Source organism: Oryzias latipes, chromosome 7 (genome assembly GCF_002234675.1).
Source record: "Oryzias latipes chromosome 7, ASM223467v1".
Taxonomy (NCBI): Eukaryota; Metazoa; Chordata; class Actinopteri; order Beloniformes; family Adrianichthyidae; genus Oryzias; species Oryzias latipes.
The window spans coordinates 6,694,854-6,710,656 of NC_019865.2; the positions used below are offsets into that span (position 1 = coordinate 6,694,854).

General features: G+C 38.5%; 1 protein-coding gene across 3 annotated transcripts in view; it reads left to right on the forward strand.

Annotated features, from left to right (window-relative positions):
• The window catches only part of celsr3 (cadherin EGF LAG seven-pass G-type receptor 3), a 103,621-nt gene that overhangs the window by 75,264 nt on the left and 12,554 nt on the right, over positions 1-15,803 (forward strand). For all 3 annotated transcript variants that reach the window (XM_020704490.2, XM_011476832.3, XM_020704489.2), the window contains 12 exons: positions 693-876; positions 1,307-1,408; positions 1,489-1,583; positions 1,850-2,059; positions 5,981-6,179; positions 8,317-8,505; positions 8,581-8,767; positions 10,096-10,263; positions 10,833-10,959; positions 11,497-11,703; positions 14,711-14,885; positions 15,655-15,767. In XM_020704490.2, coding sequence (XP_020560149.1) covers positions 693-876; positions 1,307-1,408; positions 1,489-1,583; positions 1,850-2,059; positions 5,981-6,179; positions 8,317-8,505; positions 8,581-8,767; positions 10,096-10,263; positions 10,833-10,959; positions 11,497-11,703; positions 14,711-14,885; positions 15,655-15,767 — 1,956 coding nt within the window. The remainder of the gene's footprint in view (positions 1-692; positions 877-1,306; positions 1,409-1,488; positions 1,584-1,849; positions 2,060-5,980; positions 6,180-8,316; positions 8,506-8,580; positions 8,768-10,095; positions 10,264-10,832; positions 10,960-11,496; positions 11,704-14,710; positions 14,886-15,654; positions 15,768-15,803) is intronic.

A 15,803-nucleotide genomic window follows, 5' to 3' on the forward strand; every position in this document is an offset into this window, starting at 1 on the left:
TATTAGATGCTGAGATTTTTTTGATTGCATCTTACTGCACTAACTGATTCAATCTTTTTTTTTTTTTGTAGTCCTCTTGTTTTCATCGGCATTTATTCAATTCTTGCAACTGAGCCATTTGTCTAAATCAGATGTTTGGAATAGCCAAACATGCAGGTTAGAGGGCTCCAGGACTAAAGAAAAAAAACAGTTGAAGACAGGGGTTGATGAACCGCCTCTGTAAACCAGGACGAGAAATTTTCTGAAGAGCTCTATGAGACTTTGAATAAAAAAAAAAATACACAATTTACCAACTAATCTAATTAAAATATATGCAATACCAAACATTGAAATTAATTTGAAAAGCTTATTTAATGATAACGAAAAAAGCTTTCACACTCAAAACCTGCCTGAGCCCATCCCAGCTACGAATGGGCGAAGGTGGGGTACACCCTGGACATGTCGCCAGTTTGTCATATGGTATCAGATTTTTTTGAATGTGAATTAAATTCAAAATATTTTAAGGAATATGGTATATTATTGTTAAAAGACTTGTACAGTAATGAGCATAACAATAACATTCAATACAATTATACAAAATAGTCAATATTAGGTTGTAAAAGAAAAAGTTGCACTAAAACACTTCATGTCTCTTTTCTTGTTTTTGGATCTCCTGTTTTTGAGGTCACCTGTATTTATGTTTCCTTGTTCAGGAGTTTCATTACCGTACCCGGGGCTCTGACACCTGCCTGCCATGTGACTGCTACCCAGTGGGCTCCTTCTCGCGGTCATGTGACCCAGACACAGGCCAGTGTCAGTGCAGGCCCGGCGTGATCGGTCGCCAGTGCAACAAATGTGATAACCCCTTTGCGGAGGTGACAAACTCAGGCTGCGAAGGTGAGATGTCAAGAGAAACCCTTTTCGGCTTTTTCTCGTTTGTTTTTCTCCCGAGTCTCTTTGAATCTTTGTGGGGTTTTTCCTGCGGAAACTGCATGTGAAGATCAAGAGAAATGTCAGAAATCATGTTGTTTGTTAGTTTATATTTACCATGAAAACTTTGGATAAAAGAGGTAACTTGTTTGTGTGCTTAAAATTTTCCATCTGTTACACAGCTGGAGTCTTTGTATGTTGATCTGCACTGCTCCTCAAAGTTTTATACTTAAATTAAAAAACAAAAACCTATCCTGTTTGTTTATCCTTATGGGATTCAAAATAATAAAAAATATATGTGTTTTTTTCTGCTTTGTCAAATTTCAACCTTTGAAAGTATGAGTTTTTGATGGAAAGGTTCATTTTGTGGTGACATTGATGTTGATTTTCTTTGCAGTCATTTATGATGGTTGTCCAAAGACCATCACACAGGGGATCTGGTGGCCTCGGACTAAGTTCAACCTTCCCGCTGCCGTGCCCTGCCCCAAAGGCTCTGTTGGTATGTTCACACACTCCAGCGTTCCCTGTTGACTCGTGCAAGCGTGGGCGAATTTTCTCAAACGTTTAATTTTTTTACAGGTGCAGCTATCAGACACTGTGATGTGGAGCGAGGATGGCTGGAGCCAGACCTTTACAACTGCACCTCACCCCCTTTTGTGGAGCTTAACATTGCTGTGCGTTGCTCAGCTGTAGAAAACTGAAGGCTTTTAGTTTTTTTATTATATTTTGTCCTCTCAGACTCATTTAGGAGATTTATAATAGAAAAAAGGTTGCAACTGATTGTTTTGCAGCGTAAATACCACTTAAGAATATTTCATTGAAGTAAGCTTTTGTCCAGAACGCAAAATAAAGAGAAAATAACAGTCATACAAGCTTTTTTAAATGTATGATAGGCAAACTCAGACGTTTGGACTGATCAGTTTCTGTTTTTCTTGACCAGCTTGACTCTTTGGAGCGCAATGAGACGGAGCTGAACACCATCACAGAGAAGAAACTCGCTCACCAGCTCCGCGATGTCACTGAGGCCACTGCCCGGCTCTACGGCAACGACCTGCAGATTGCTGAGCGGCTGCTGTCCCGCCTCCTAACATTTGAGACCCAACAGAGCGGCTTTGGTCTCACGGCCACACAGGACGCACATTTTAACGAGGTAAAAAAAACATTTCAATTACCGGTTCTTTACCACTGAATAAATGAACGTCCCGTTGCCTAGACTTTATGTTTTACCAAAAAATGTAAGTAGAAATGGGAAACGTTAAGTCAGTTTTGAAGAAAGGTTTTTCTCTCACAGAAAAGAATATATAAATGAACATCATTATATGATGTAAAATAAGGAAAAGGTAGTTCAGAGAGAAGCCTAGAAAAAACAAAAGTTGACTTTTTAATGCATGAGATACATTTAACTTGACAATACTTACTTACCTGAATGAAAGTTTAAGGTCCAGATGTTTAAATATTTGTTATTTAATATATGGCTGCGGATTCTAAATGGCGACAGACTTTGCAAATCAGGTGTCATCTGTCTGAAACGGGTAGGGGTGTTGCTATGGTGATTGGTGACAGTGAGATGCTTAAAGATACTGGGATATTGCAACATGTCAACAAAGCACATTTCACTGACAGAAGCTCATTTTACACGGCACTGTGCTGTCAGCTGAAGACGTACAAGCTGACAAGAGTTAATCCTAGGAGGTGGATATTTTGTAAAAAACGTATTACCGTGGGTCTTCTTTTCATTTCGCTTTATATTGTATCTGTTTAAATATATGAAATTTAGGGGAGGAATAAATTGGATGATAAATGTACATCCTAGATGAGTTTTCAGAATTTTTTTTTAGGTATTTACATGCAGATTCGAGTCCCCCATTATTAGCAAAGCTTGAATTTCTTTTAAAATCTTTTAAAGATTTTTATGTTGTCTAAAAACACACAATAAAACTATTCACCATTGTTCTTGAAGGCTCTTAGGGGTTTGTACTGGAATACTACTTCTGCTTTTGGACAAATACAGAGCTGAGCAAGTCATGCACTGTTCATTCTTTATTTTTTCTTTAAATTAATCTTTGTGAATGTCAAGTGTTTGAAAGAGAAAGTGCTTTATTACTTTACTGTATCATTAAAGACCCATTCCAGTGGTCTTTTAGTTATAATTATGCCATTTTTAGCCCAAAAAAAAAAACAGTTGTTTTAAAGGACATGGTTTCTGCATGAGCAGTGGGGGTTTATTAAAAACGTGTCTTGTTGTGGGCGGGACTGTTGGCATGGAGCAACCCTGCTCTCCCCTTCCCATCCTTCATAACAAAGAGCTCTCTGCAGCAAAAATGGCAAATAATATTGGAGCTATCCAGCCGTTCAGCTTTGAGCTAGATGACAGCTTAAACGGGAAACGTATCTGTGGAGGCATCAGAATGGAGCTGAGCAGGGAGCTTGTGACCTGCCCCCTCTTGTCTGCTTTTGATTTGCAACGATCCTCCATTAACTGAAAAATGCCACAAGAAGATTTTAAAAACTCAGAAAACACAATTTTTTTTTATCAGAGTGAGTTTTTAAGGAAAATGATTTTGACTAGCTGTTCAAAAAAATTGGTGAAGAATTTAATGATGAGTTAATGGTGAAGGGGAAGCGTGAAGGTTTTCAGAATAAAGGAACCACTTGTTGAATCCATAAGTCAATCAAGTGATATATGCACTAAACATTTCATAATAAAACAAAACAAAACATAAACATTGTTATTACAAATTTGTCATACCAGTAAAACAAAAGGTTTAATTTTATTGTATTTTACTTAGAATAATGGTCCATGAAAAATTGTTTGTGGCTCAGCTTGATGTGTTGATATTTTCCTAAAAAAAAAAAAAGCATCTAACACAATTGTTACTATAGCAACCCGGTAGTGGGATGAATTATGCGGTAACACCAGGCAAAATAAAAGCCTGCTCCTGACTGACGTTTCATTTCAGCTGCCAGTAACTATGAATCGGTCCAATCAGGGTTTATGGTCATGAAGCTGCTGCCACACTGGCTCAGCTATGTTTTCTTGTCATCTTGCTTGTTACAAAATAAAACTGCAAACACATCTGACTTGTAGTCTCTACTGTTGTAATACCTTTGTCTCCTTTTCAATGCTAATAAGTTGAAATCTGTGCTGCAGACCGGTCTTGTTTGCCCTCATGGATGGAACAATAAAAAAGTACTCGATACCTGACATTAAGCCAGACAAATAAGCATTAAAGATGCCCGTTACTATAGTAACCCAACAGTGTTAATGGAGGCCTGTGGCTGCCCCAAGATGAATGAAAGAGGGGAGAAAGCACTTTTTTTTTTTTTAATCTTACAAGGAATGTGGTGGTGAATGAAAGAACATGAGAACGTTTCATGTTCAGGCTGTGATCACATCCACCCAGAGACTGCTGCCACAGACGGGCCTTATAGCTCATGAAGACACTTTAAAACGGTGTTTGAGTCAAAGAGAGCTTAACACATGTCCATGCAACAGCTAACAGGTTGGCAGATTCTTTCTTTTTTTTTTTATCCCCACATATTTTAAAACAAATTCAGCTAAAAATATATTTTTTACTGATTAATAACAAAGGGACAAGAAAGTTGTTCACTGTTGTCTCCTTTTGTGCGATTGCCTCAATTTCGTGAGGCTTTGCGTTCTGTACCAATTTAAAAAGACTTCCTTCCAGAGTCACAAAACTAAATTGACAGGCAGAATACCAAGTGGTAAAACTGGCTTTAATTGGGATCAAGAACTGTCTGGTTTGAAGTTCGACTTTGAGGTTTTTTTTTTCTTTCTTTGTCGAAGCAGCTGAACAAAAAGCCTCACCTTTACACACTTGTAAGCAGTTAAAAAAGGAGTCTGACTGTTGATGCTTGCTTTTTGGGTCAGTATTTTTACATGTGTATTCTAATGATTTTTCTTTTTTAATCAACAACCCAATAAAGCCCAATAGGATCAATCAATCTTGTAGCATTTTTGTGAGTTTGATGATTTTTTTAGTATAAAATGAGCTGGTATGCAATTCTTCAAACTTTACAATAATAAAAACAACATAATTTGTTTGATATAAATAGTTAATGCAAACACACAGCCAACAGTTGTGTTCTACTTGAAGAATCCATTGTAGTTTTCTGCTTAAAAAAACTCTTAAGCCACTCTGGATGGGGACCTGCATCACCTCTTAGCTGTGGACGTACATGGATCTAATTGTCTATGCGGATGTCTCAGTATCTAGTCGAGCAGGGAGCTTGTGGTTTGCAGATTGTAGCTACGATGTCACAGCTACAAGCTTTTTCCAACAGCATTTTTTAAGCTCTTTTTTTTTTCTATGTCCTGCATCCTCAGAAAAATGCTATAAGAGCATGTTAAAAACACCCAAAACACAATTTTTTGTAGACCCACTGCAATAAAAAGTCGGTTTCTAACATGATTTTGGGGTATTTTTTTGTTGACTTACATTACAGACCAAAAGTTTGGACACACCTTCTCAATCAAATGAATGGGAAGGTGTGTCCAAACTCTTGGTCTGTACTTTATATAAATTAAATTAAGCTTAAAATAACATTTCTGGGTATTTCTTAATATAAAGCATTGGGTCAGGGGCAGATCAAAAATTGCTATTGGAAAAGCTTGTATTTGTGATGTCGTAAGTACGCTGGGCGGATCACAGACGTCTTTGTTGTGCTCCATTCTGATGCATCCATTTGTAGATGACTAGTGCCAGGTACGTCTTTGTTTTCCTTGTCTGAGCTGACATCTGGCTCAAAACTGTACAGCTGAATAGCTCCAATATCGCTCTCCACTTTTTGTTTCACCAGTAATGTCAGATTGGGGTTGTCAGGGGCTGTAAGCTAGTGGGAAAGCGTGTAAACAACGGTGGCCCAAAAGGGTCACAACACATTAACTTACCACACAACACATTAACTTACAACACAACACAATAACTTACCACACAAAACATTAACTCACAACACAATAACTTACCCCACAACACAACACACGTCGTGGTACTTCAAATGCAAATAATAAAATTAACTCTTTAACATCTCACTTTTCTTGTGCTTCCAGAATGTCCTGAGAGCCTGCAGTATGCTATTGGGCCCCGGTACCTCTGGACTTTGGCGAGCTCTGGCTCAGACTCAGAACCACCTCCTGGGTGGTGGACCAGCAGAGCTAACAGAGCTTCTGGAACAGTACACCCAGAATCTGGCCCGGAATATGAAGCTTACCTACCTCAACCCTGTGGCCTTAGTTTCACCCAACATTGGTGAGTCATCTCTCACAGGCAGACGCAGACTCCCGTCAGCCAAAGGAAAATCTATTAGTCAGAACCAGCGCCATAATCTGTGGATGAGATTTGCTCTGCTTCCTACATAATACAGTTAGTCTCTGCTGTGAAATCAGCTAAAACGACTAATTGTAAAGCATCAGCCATAATGCAAATGAGAATGTTACAGCCACAGAGTTGGCAGTAGCACAAAACCACAAATTTCACACTCCCACACAAAGAAAACTGCAAATGCTGTCAACACATGGTAGGAAATCATCAAAATGTACAGATTTTCAGCACACACACCACCAGATATCAATGCAGTAAAGACCACTGACAAATATAGACGTCTGATGAGCTGGACTGTGGCAGTTTTGGACACGTACAAGTTACTAACAAACCTACACACCTAACCATGAGCCATCTAGAACTTTGGCAGGGTTATAAAATACAAATCTGGTCACATGTGGTGAGAAAAGGTATTGAAGCAGCAACTGTAGCAGCTCAGGAAGTTAAACATTGAATTGAACATGTAGTTAAAACTAGTTTCTGCTAGCATCAGAGTTACTTGTCCATGATTCTTTCCTCCTCATGTCTTTAAAGCATCTACTGTCCCATGTGATCCAACAGGAAAGTATCCCAACTGATACTCTTAATTATATTATTGGGCAATCTCCTATTGAAAAACTTTTTAAAGTTTTGTGCAATCTAAAAGAAAGAAAAAAGAAGATAGTAGAAAAATGAAACACAAATACACAATGTTTGACATTCAGGTAGGCAAATATAGGTGTTGAAAAGATCCAGATCAATTATATTTAAACAAGTTCGGGGACAGATTTAGATTGAAATACCTATTTAGGCTCCGTAGTCCTGTGCTGTAATTTATTTTCAAATACCTTTTTTTTGCCAATAAACCATTAGACTCACACATATTAAGAGATCAGTTAAACTGAAGGATCTGCGCCTGATCTCTGATCTGAGTCTGTTCCTCTTCCGTTAGTCGGGTCAAGTGTTTGCTCCTTATCAGACACTTCACAACGACGCTCGTTTCTCATGCTGCAGGCTTATTCCTGTTGTTTCCCTTTTGCTCTTATTGATTTTTTTGTATTGGCTCTTTATGTGAAATCACAAGAACAGAACAGTCAATGGGAGTTTTTGTTTTACCTCGTGAAGTACCTCCACAGCGTTTGCAGCTGTAGCTTCAACATGACTGAATAAATAGAAAAGAAAGGTTTCATATATTGGAGGACTGAGCAGTGGCCTGTGAAGCAGCTTGAAATTATCTTCATTTTTTGAACACAGTGCAAAAAAAGTCATCCAAAATAAAAAATAAAAAAAACCTCTGTTCAGTATTTATTAGAAATATTTTCTGTCTTTGATTGTGCTTTTCTCCTTTGTTGTAACTTAACACAAGGATTTTGAGGTCTGTCTGTCTTTGAGTAAGGTCATACTTAACAATTCAGATTTTAAAGCAAATTTTTCCATCATATTCTATTGCTAGACGAGTACCTCGGAAAAATAAAGGAAACAAGGATGCTTAACAATGAAAAAAAAAAACTATCAAATTAAATTTAAAAAAATGCAATTTCTAAGTTGTATCTATAATTGTTTCATGCATTTTTTTTTATATTTTTAGATATTGTTTCATATTTTATTTATGGTTATATCTTTTTATATTCTAATTTATTCTTTTTTACTTTAAGATGTAATTTAATTTAATCAAAAGTTCTATAATGATTAGTTGGAATAACTAGTTAAAAACGGGTTTTTAAAAATCAAATAAAATTGCTTTTGAATTATAAATTGGCCTAATATGTTGACATGTATTAAAATCTTTTAAAAAGAAAGCTTATGTGAATTGTGAATTGGTGAATTTAAATCAAATTAAATAAGTAGTTCATCCCTGCTCCAGCAGAAACATCTCTGTGCTGCTCTGACAGCATCAATAAAGCAAATGGAGAGTCATTTTCACAGCAGGAATCAAAAGTCATTAAAAGTCTGTCTTATGTTTAGCTCCATTAACCAGACACAAAGGAATAATTTCTTTTTTTGGAACACTTTTTCAGTCTTGCAGCATCAAACTTCTTCACTGTTTTGTGTTTTTCGTGTTCATTCCTGCATGTTCCTGAATCAGTCATGAACCTGGACCGTGTGGAGAACCAGACCCATGTGAGGCGGCGTTTCCCACGTTACCACACCACCCTGTTTCGCGGTCAAACCTTGTGGGATCCTTACACTCACATCCTGCTTCCCCCGGCTGTCCTTGTGCCACAACGGCAACAGCAACACAACTGGAAGGACAAAGAGCGAACAGAGAAGGAGGGTAAACGAACTGACATGCAGAAAAAAAGGAAACAGTGATGAAAAAACAAGACTGACTCAGGCTCTTTGTTCTCAGCCTCAGTGCCTCAGAGTGCCCCCTTGGCCCCTGGCAGCGGCAAAGCCAATCAGACGAGAGAATACACTGCAGCTAGACGCAGTGTTTCATTGCCTGAGCAGCCAATCACTATTGTCATCTTGCTGATCTATCGAAGTCTGGGAGCCGCCCTGCCTCCCAAATATCACGCAGACCGCAGAGGCATAAGGTGGGATTCTCTCCTAGAACAATGAAGACCCTAATGGTCATTTTTCTGTGACCTGTGCATGCTCAGTGGTTTGAAGCAGGGAAAGAATCAATCAGGAGAATTTTATTTAGTGGTGAACAATTTCCATGAAGGAGCTTAACTAAAGGACAAATACATCATTGCTGGATATTTGCTTAAAAAATCCTCATTTTATTTAAAGTTGAAATATAATAAATGATTTGTAAAAGCTGTAATGGCAAACCGCTTTTGTTTGTTTGCTTGTTTTAGAAAAATACTTTTTATTTGTATAAAAATGTAAAATAAAAAAATGTGGATGTTCTGAAACAAATAAATATCCTAAGTATTTTTGGTACATCAAAGAAATGGCGCAACAGAATTAGAAAGAGGTAGAAGAGGTGCTTAAAGACTCAATTTGAGCTTTGTCCTTCAGTCCCATTCTGATCATATTAGATATATTTTCAAAGTATTCCCAGTTGTCTTTTAATTATGATTATGTCCTTTTTGGCCAAAATCGAAAAACCTGTGTCATTTACTAGGACATAGTTTCTTCAGAGCAGCAGGAGTTCTGAGTCATCATGTCTACAGCAATGGCGACAGTAGTTGCCACAGATGCGATGACTCAGAGCGACTTGCATAAATCACTGTCGACTGGTTTCAAAATGGCAGCGGCCGTATCAGGAAGCAATGGTACTTTCTTTTTGAGAATACGAAAAGGGAGTGGTTGAGCCGTCTATTGTTTTTAATGTCAATGAGAGCTGCCCCGCCCTCCCTTCCCATCACCCATAACTGAGCTATCTGCTTACACGCTCTCCCAGTCGGTTACGGCCCCTCAAACCCCAAACCTAACATGACCGGTGCAACATAAAAATGTAATACTGGAGCTATCACATCACAAAAATGCTCTTTTTCAAACTGCAAGTTATTTTTTTTCTTTTTTCTGCTCCTGATTCACAGCAATTTGACTAAATAAATACTCAAAAATGCAATTTTAAGCTTAGCTTTCTTTATGTGTATATATGTCCTCCATTATCAGTAATGCCACCAAAGAACACCAAAAAAAATGTTTTCATCAGACTGGGTCTTTAACTGGTGGCAGTTCTTTTTATAGTCTTGTTCTTTTACTCTTTCTTACATTTTCTACTGGGCTTCCTCCAAGTAACATACTTCTCTAGATTTAAGTCAACAGAGAAAACATGTATTTTTAGATTTTGACAAGATGAGTACCTCTCATCTCCTCTCATCTTACAGTACTTTTCTTTCGAGGAAGTCTAGTTTGCTCTAATTAGATGCTAAAATGTGATTATTTATTTGTTTACTTGTTGCCTCAGGCTTCCCAGACACCCAGTAATGAACTCCCCGGTGGTCACCGTCTCTGTTTACAACAACCAGACGTTTGTGGGTGGTCACCTGGACCAACCGATCCTCCTGGAGTTTAAGCTTCTGGAGACTTCAAATCGCAGCAAACCTCTGTGTGTGCAGTGGAACCACAGCAGTCCGTGAGTCCAAATCCACATGTAGTTATTACATTTTCAACTGTCACACTAACACCCACCACACTTGCGGCTGAGTTTCGGGTTTATCTTTATTGAGGATAAGGTGCTTGTTAAAATAAAAAAAATTTTTAATGGAACTACTAAATTAAAAATCCCATTTCTCAAGAATTCAAAACCACTTTGATGAAACAGATTTGTGCATTAAGGTCTCCAGTAAACTGTCAGTACTTTACTTCTCATTCGGATGCAGCTTTTTTTTTTCCCCACACATTTTTTTTTCTGCAAACCTGTCAGAGCAGGAAAAGCACAGATGTAATAGACGGCAGAAATGATTGCTCATTTCTACAGTGTCCAGAGCAGAATGACGAGACTCACACAACTGGGTCGTTTAAATATCCTCTATCGAAAGTTATGCAACTGACACGTAGAGCTTTGAGATGATTTGTGGGTTTCAAGCATACATAATCCAAAACACACATGAAAGATGCCGCTGGTCTGTCCTTGCTGACTTTTCTTTGTGTTGGATGAAAAGACGTCTTTTCAGATGTGCTCTTTCTTTGCTGTCCCTGCAGGCAGGACACAGGTGGCTGCTGGACAGTCAGGGACTGCATGGTGGTGTACAGAAACACTTCCCATGTCCGCTGTCAGTGCCAGAGACTGGGCACCTTCGGGGTACTGATGGACAGCTCACAGAGAGAGGCGAGTAGTCATCCATCAGCTCTGCATTAACAACACCACTTTTTAAAACTCTTTATCCGTGTTATAAATTGGGCTGCATTTGTTAGTTCACTCACAGAATTGTCCACACTTAATTCCACGGTAAAAAACTCAAACATTTACATTTTGATTTTAATCAAATTCTGCTTTTAATTGGAGTTAAACTGAAATATTAACCAAAATAAAGATAGAAGACAAGCTTGGCTAAAAGAAGCAACTCTAGGGAGGGGGACCGGGCTGCAGACAAGGTGGCGCCCAGACATCATTAGTCGGAAGCGAAAATAAGATTTCAAAATTTTAGCACCTTTCAATAAAACCTTTTAATGTGAATAAATGCTTTAGTGTGTAAGATGTACTAGAGATGTGGCAAAACAGTTAAAACCATTTCTTCTTTTCAAAAAGGATCTAAACAGGTGTTTAGATTTGTTTTGCCACTTTTCCATTTCTTTTACTCTAAGTTCTCCTATTTTTCAAATTTTATATTATTTTTTTTTTTGTGTTTTTCTTTCAAATGAGCAGCAGCTGGAGGGTGACCTGGAAATGTTGGCCTTGGTCACCTACTCTTCTCTGATCATTTCCATGCTGGCCCTTCTTCTCACGGTCTTGGTGCTCTCCTGCCTGCGGGGCCTCAAGTCCAACACGAGGAGCATCCATTCCAACACAGCAGCAGCCATGCTTCTGTCAGAACTGGTCTTTCTACTGGGAGTCAACCAGACGGAGCAACAGGTACACAATGTCTTTTTCTTTTAAAACCACTATGCATTTGCATAATGCATTTCCTAAAATTCTGAATCTGTAATGCACAGTAGATGACTTAAAACCAGCCACAAGGTCTATGGGGATTCAGCCATGTTTTGCAGATCTGGAGATGTTCTTGAACATCATCCTCCTTTGCTGCAGCATCTTTTTCACCTGAGTAGATCTAAAGATCTGGGAATGTTGCTGAAAGGCTTCCACAAATGTGTGCTCACCCTGCATGAAATGCAATTAATTAAGCTAAATCCCTGCTGAATGGTTCTAGCAGTACAACTGGTCACTTCTAGAAGAACAATATGTTCTCTAATTCCTGAACATTATGCTTGGGAGAGCATGTTATTGCTCATAGTGGCTGTGGGTGTAAGTTTTTCTGTGGTAGTGTGTATTATTGTGTCTCTGTGTGTTAGATGGAGTGTTGGCATGCTTGTGTTGGTGTGTGGGAGGGTGAGATTCTTCTTCTGTCTGTCTGCCATGGCTCTTGCTGTTTTGTGTGTTGGCTGTTGCTTGCGATTTACAAAGAGTTTCTTTCGACCTTTAAATATCAGAGTTGCAAATGTGCGTTTTTCTCAATGCAAAATGCTTGACTTAAGGCCTGAGAAGCCGCCACATATCAAGTCTGTTTGATTTGCTGGAAAATTAATCAGAAGGTTTTTTTTTGATAAATCTACAAAGAATTTGTTAGTCTAACATCAACCTGCAAGCAGAAGACCAGCAAACAACTGTTACATCTTGTGAAAAAGATTTGCTGTACCACAAACATCTCCTGCAGGCCTTCTGCAAACACATCCGCTTGGAGAATAAGAGTTAGTTGAGAGAAACTGAAGGAAAGAAAAAAGATGTAAAAGGCCATATTTTCAAAGTGTGGAGCTCAGTGCATCATGGGATGTCTCCCAGCATTCTAAGCCTGGAGGAATTTTACTAAAGTGACAGATCAGGATCACCTGAGGGCAGAAAGCAGCCATACTCCTCAGGAACACCTTTAGTCACAGTAAAAGTAGTGTGTTAACACAGGTGTGTCGTCAAAGTAAACTCTACAAATGTGCTAATTTTTATTTTTCTCAAATCAAGAAATGACAGAATAATAAAGTGGTTTCTTTACAGTCCTGGTAATGTATACAGATTCTTCAGACAAGGCTTTGTCAGTCAGATCTCGATCTCACAAACTTTCCTGAAGTTGTTTTTCAAATTTGACATGAAGCATCATGGAAAGAGCTCAGATATGTGACAGTCCTGGATGTTGTTGTTGTTTAGTTCAACTTTCTTTTGGAGTGGATGTGTTCCCTCAAGTTTACAATCTTTTGCGGTGTATTATTAATGAGAGAGTGCATTTACCAAAACAAAAAGCATCTTTCCTGCTTATTTTTGGTTTGGTTTTGCACCTAAATTGAAAACATATGTTGAGTGGTTGTCGTTATACCTGCAAGAACAGAAAAAGGTTATTATATCATTGTAGAAGGAGATTCCATGAATATTGTATCACTGGAAAACAATCAATTTGCTCTAAAGTACATGAACAGTATATACATCCTTTTTGTACTACTTTCTTAACCAACAAAGGTTTGAAGCGCTTCATATGTTGGATTCTTTTAGCTGCAGAAACTGAGGAGATAAGTTAGATTCATGTCTTCTTCAGCTGTAAATAGTGGCTTTGCTGCTCTGTGCTGTTTCTTAACACATATGTATTTTTAAGCATTTTATAGACTCTCGTCTCCATAATCACATTTATGAAGCATCCCTGCAAGTTAGGCTGAGCTCATTTACCAACTTATTTATATTCAAGCCTGCTCTTTTTTTCTCCTGGAGAAACACAGTAATGTTTCACCATAAGGTCTGTTCATTAGCAGTTAAATCATCAGCGGCATTCATTTCATTTCTAACACCTGCTGTGCTGTGAGTAAAACCTACTGGTCTTTTGCCAGAATTTTGTTTCTCAACCAATACCAGAGACTAGTTCTGTTGTTTACCGTCGTTTCCTACAGTTTTGTCTTTTGTTTCACGCTTTTCTTCTTTGGCAGTTCCCCTTCCCATGCTCCATTCATCCTGAAGTTTTTATTTTGCTTCAATGATGTTCACAATCTTTCTTGAAGCCCATTTGTGGGTTTTATTGTCGATAAGAAAAAGAAAATCTAGATGAGAAGTTCATGAAGAAAGTGAGAGTTGGTTTTTCTGCTTATGCTCGTCAGTAATGTTTAAACAGTACAATCATGTAAATGGTTATTTTGTCCATTGCAGCTTTCCGATTTATTATTTTGGGGATTTCAGGAAAAAAAATCTCTTGACTGATTACTTCTTTTTTTTACATTTATTTATGTTTGTGCTTTATGAGTCCCAAGTTAGTGTTTTGCAGGTCAATGGGGTGAGGTTAAGAACTCGGAGTCTGGAAAAAAAAGATGATTTAACCCATTTTAATTTGTTCTAATTGGTTCATATGCACTTGTCATAAGTTTACCTATTTGCATAGTCTATCTCTTAATGTGCAGCAATCATTATTGGTTTTTCAGGAATCATGACAAAACCATCCCATAATATGTCCCTTTTATATGAAAACCTTCAGATTTAAATCCTGTTTGCCGGTTCAGTTTTTCAACTTAATAGATTAATTTGAAGTTTTAGCCTTTTTCTCAGCTCTTCTGTATTTGTACTTCATAGCTAAAAAAGTTTAAGAAATATTGCTTGTATAAATAATGTTTCTTCTGGATGACATGTTTGTTCATATACTGCAGGCTTAATGTGGCCCCACTATTATGACCAAATAGGAACCGTGAAGTTAGAAACACCCAACAGGCATATCATGCAAATGCAGTTTGATAAGAAGCTCAGGGTGGACTTGCAGTCTTCATCATTCTGGCCTGATCTCAGCCTGTGTTGTAACAGCTCAAAGCAAAGTGACAGGATCATGTCTCAGAGCAGTAAGTCCCATTAGACACAGACATGAGTGCTGTCAGTCACTGAATCCCCATGACCCTTTCTGTTTCAGTTCCTGTGCACGGTGGTCGCCATCCTGCTGCATTACTTCTTCATGTCCACATTTGCTTGGATGTTTGTGGATGGCCTCCATGTCTATCGGATGCAGACTGAACAGCGCAACATTAACTATGGAGCCATGAGGTTCTACTACGCCATTGGCTGGGGAGTGCCAGCTATAATCACAGGTAACTTTCACCTGAAAGTAACGCATTCAACTCCTGTAAGTCCACAGACAGACTCAGCAAATAAATGCAGTCTGGCTGTGTAGATACGGTTTCCTATTGACACTTAATTAAAACTAGGTTTCAGTGACATTTTAATATACAGATAATGAAGCAAAGATGGAGCATTAAAATGAGTCGTTCTCAAACAAACACGCCAGTATTTATGCAGACCCATAAACATGTTGTCAGGTCTGTTGCATTTTCTGTCACACTCTGACTGCTGTCTCCTTTTCCCCTTAAGAATAGATCTGTCGCGCGCACACACACACATTAGATCATGTCTCTTCCACTTCACTCGCACTCCTGTGTGGATTTATCTGTCAGTCTTCATTTAGGTTTTTCCTATCTTTTACTTATGCAGTTCAATTTAAAAATTCCTAATGCCCAGAAATGTCAACCATGACAGTGTTGCTTAAACAAGGTTTAACAAGAAGTAAAAGCAGCAGCCATCACAAATATCTGCCAGGAGCCACATGCAGCCTTCCCGCCATCCATAAGTGGTAAAATGGATCTGTATGTTTGTGTTGTGTTATAATTTAAGATTTAAACATTTTTGCTTCATGGTATGTTGTCTTGTTTTATTTGTTGGGGGTTTAAAGAGCCTGTCTAGACATGTGCACAGCAGGAACGTGTCTGCCATGGATTTACTAACTATACTGAATCCCGTCCCTCTGATTGGACATCAGAGAGTGGATCTTGATTTCTTGGATCTCCATCTTCTGTGCTGCAGGCCTGGCAGTGGGTTTGGACCCGGAGGGTTATGGGAACCCAGACTTCTGTTGGATCTCCATCTATGACAAACTGATTTGGAGCTTTGCTGGTCCTATAGCCATCGTCCTACTGGTGAGCGTCTGCTAGTCTGGCTGACACACTGTTGTT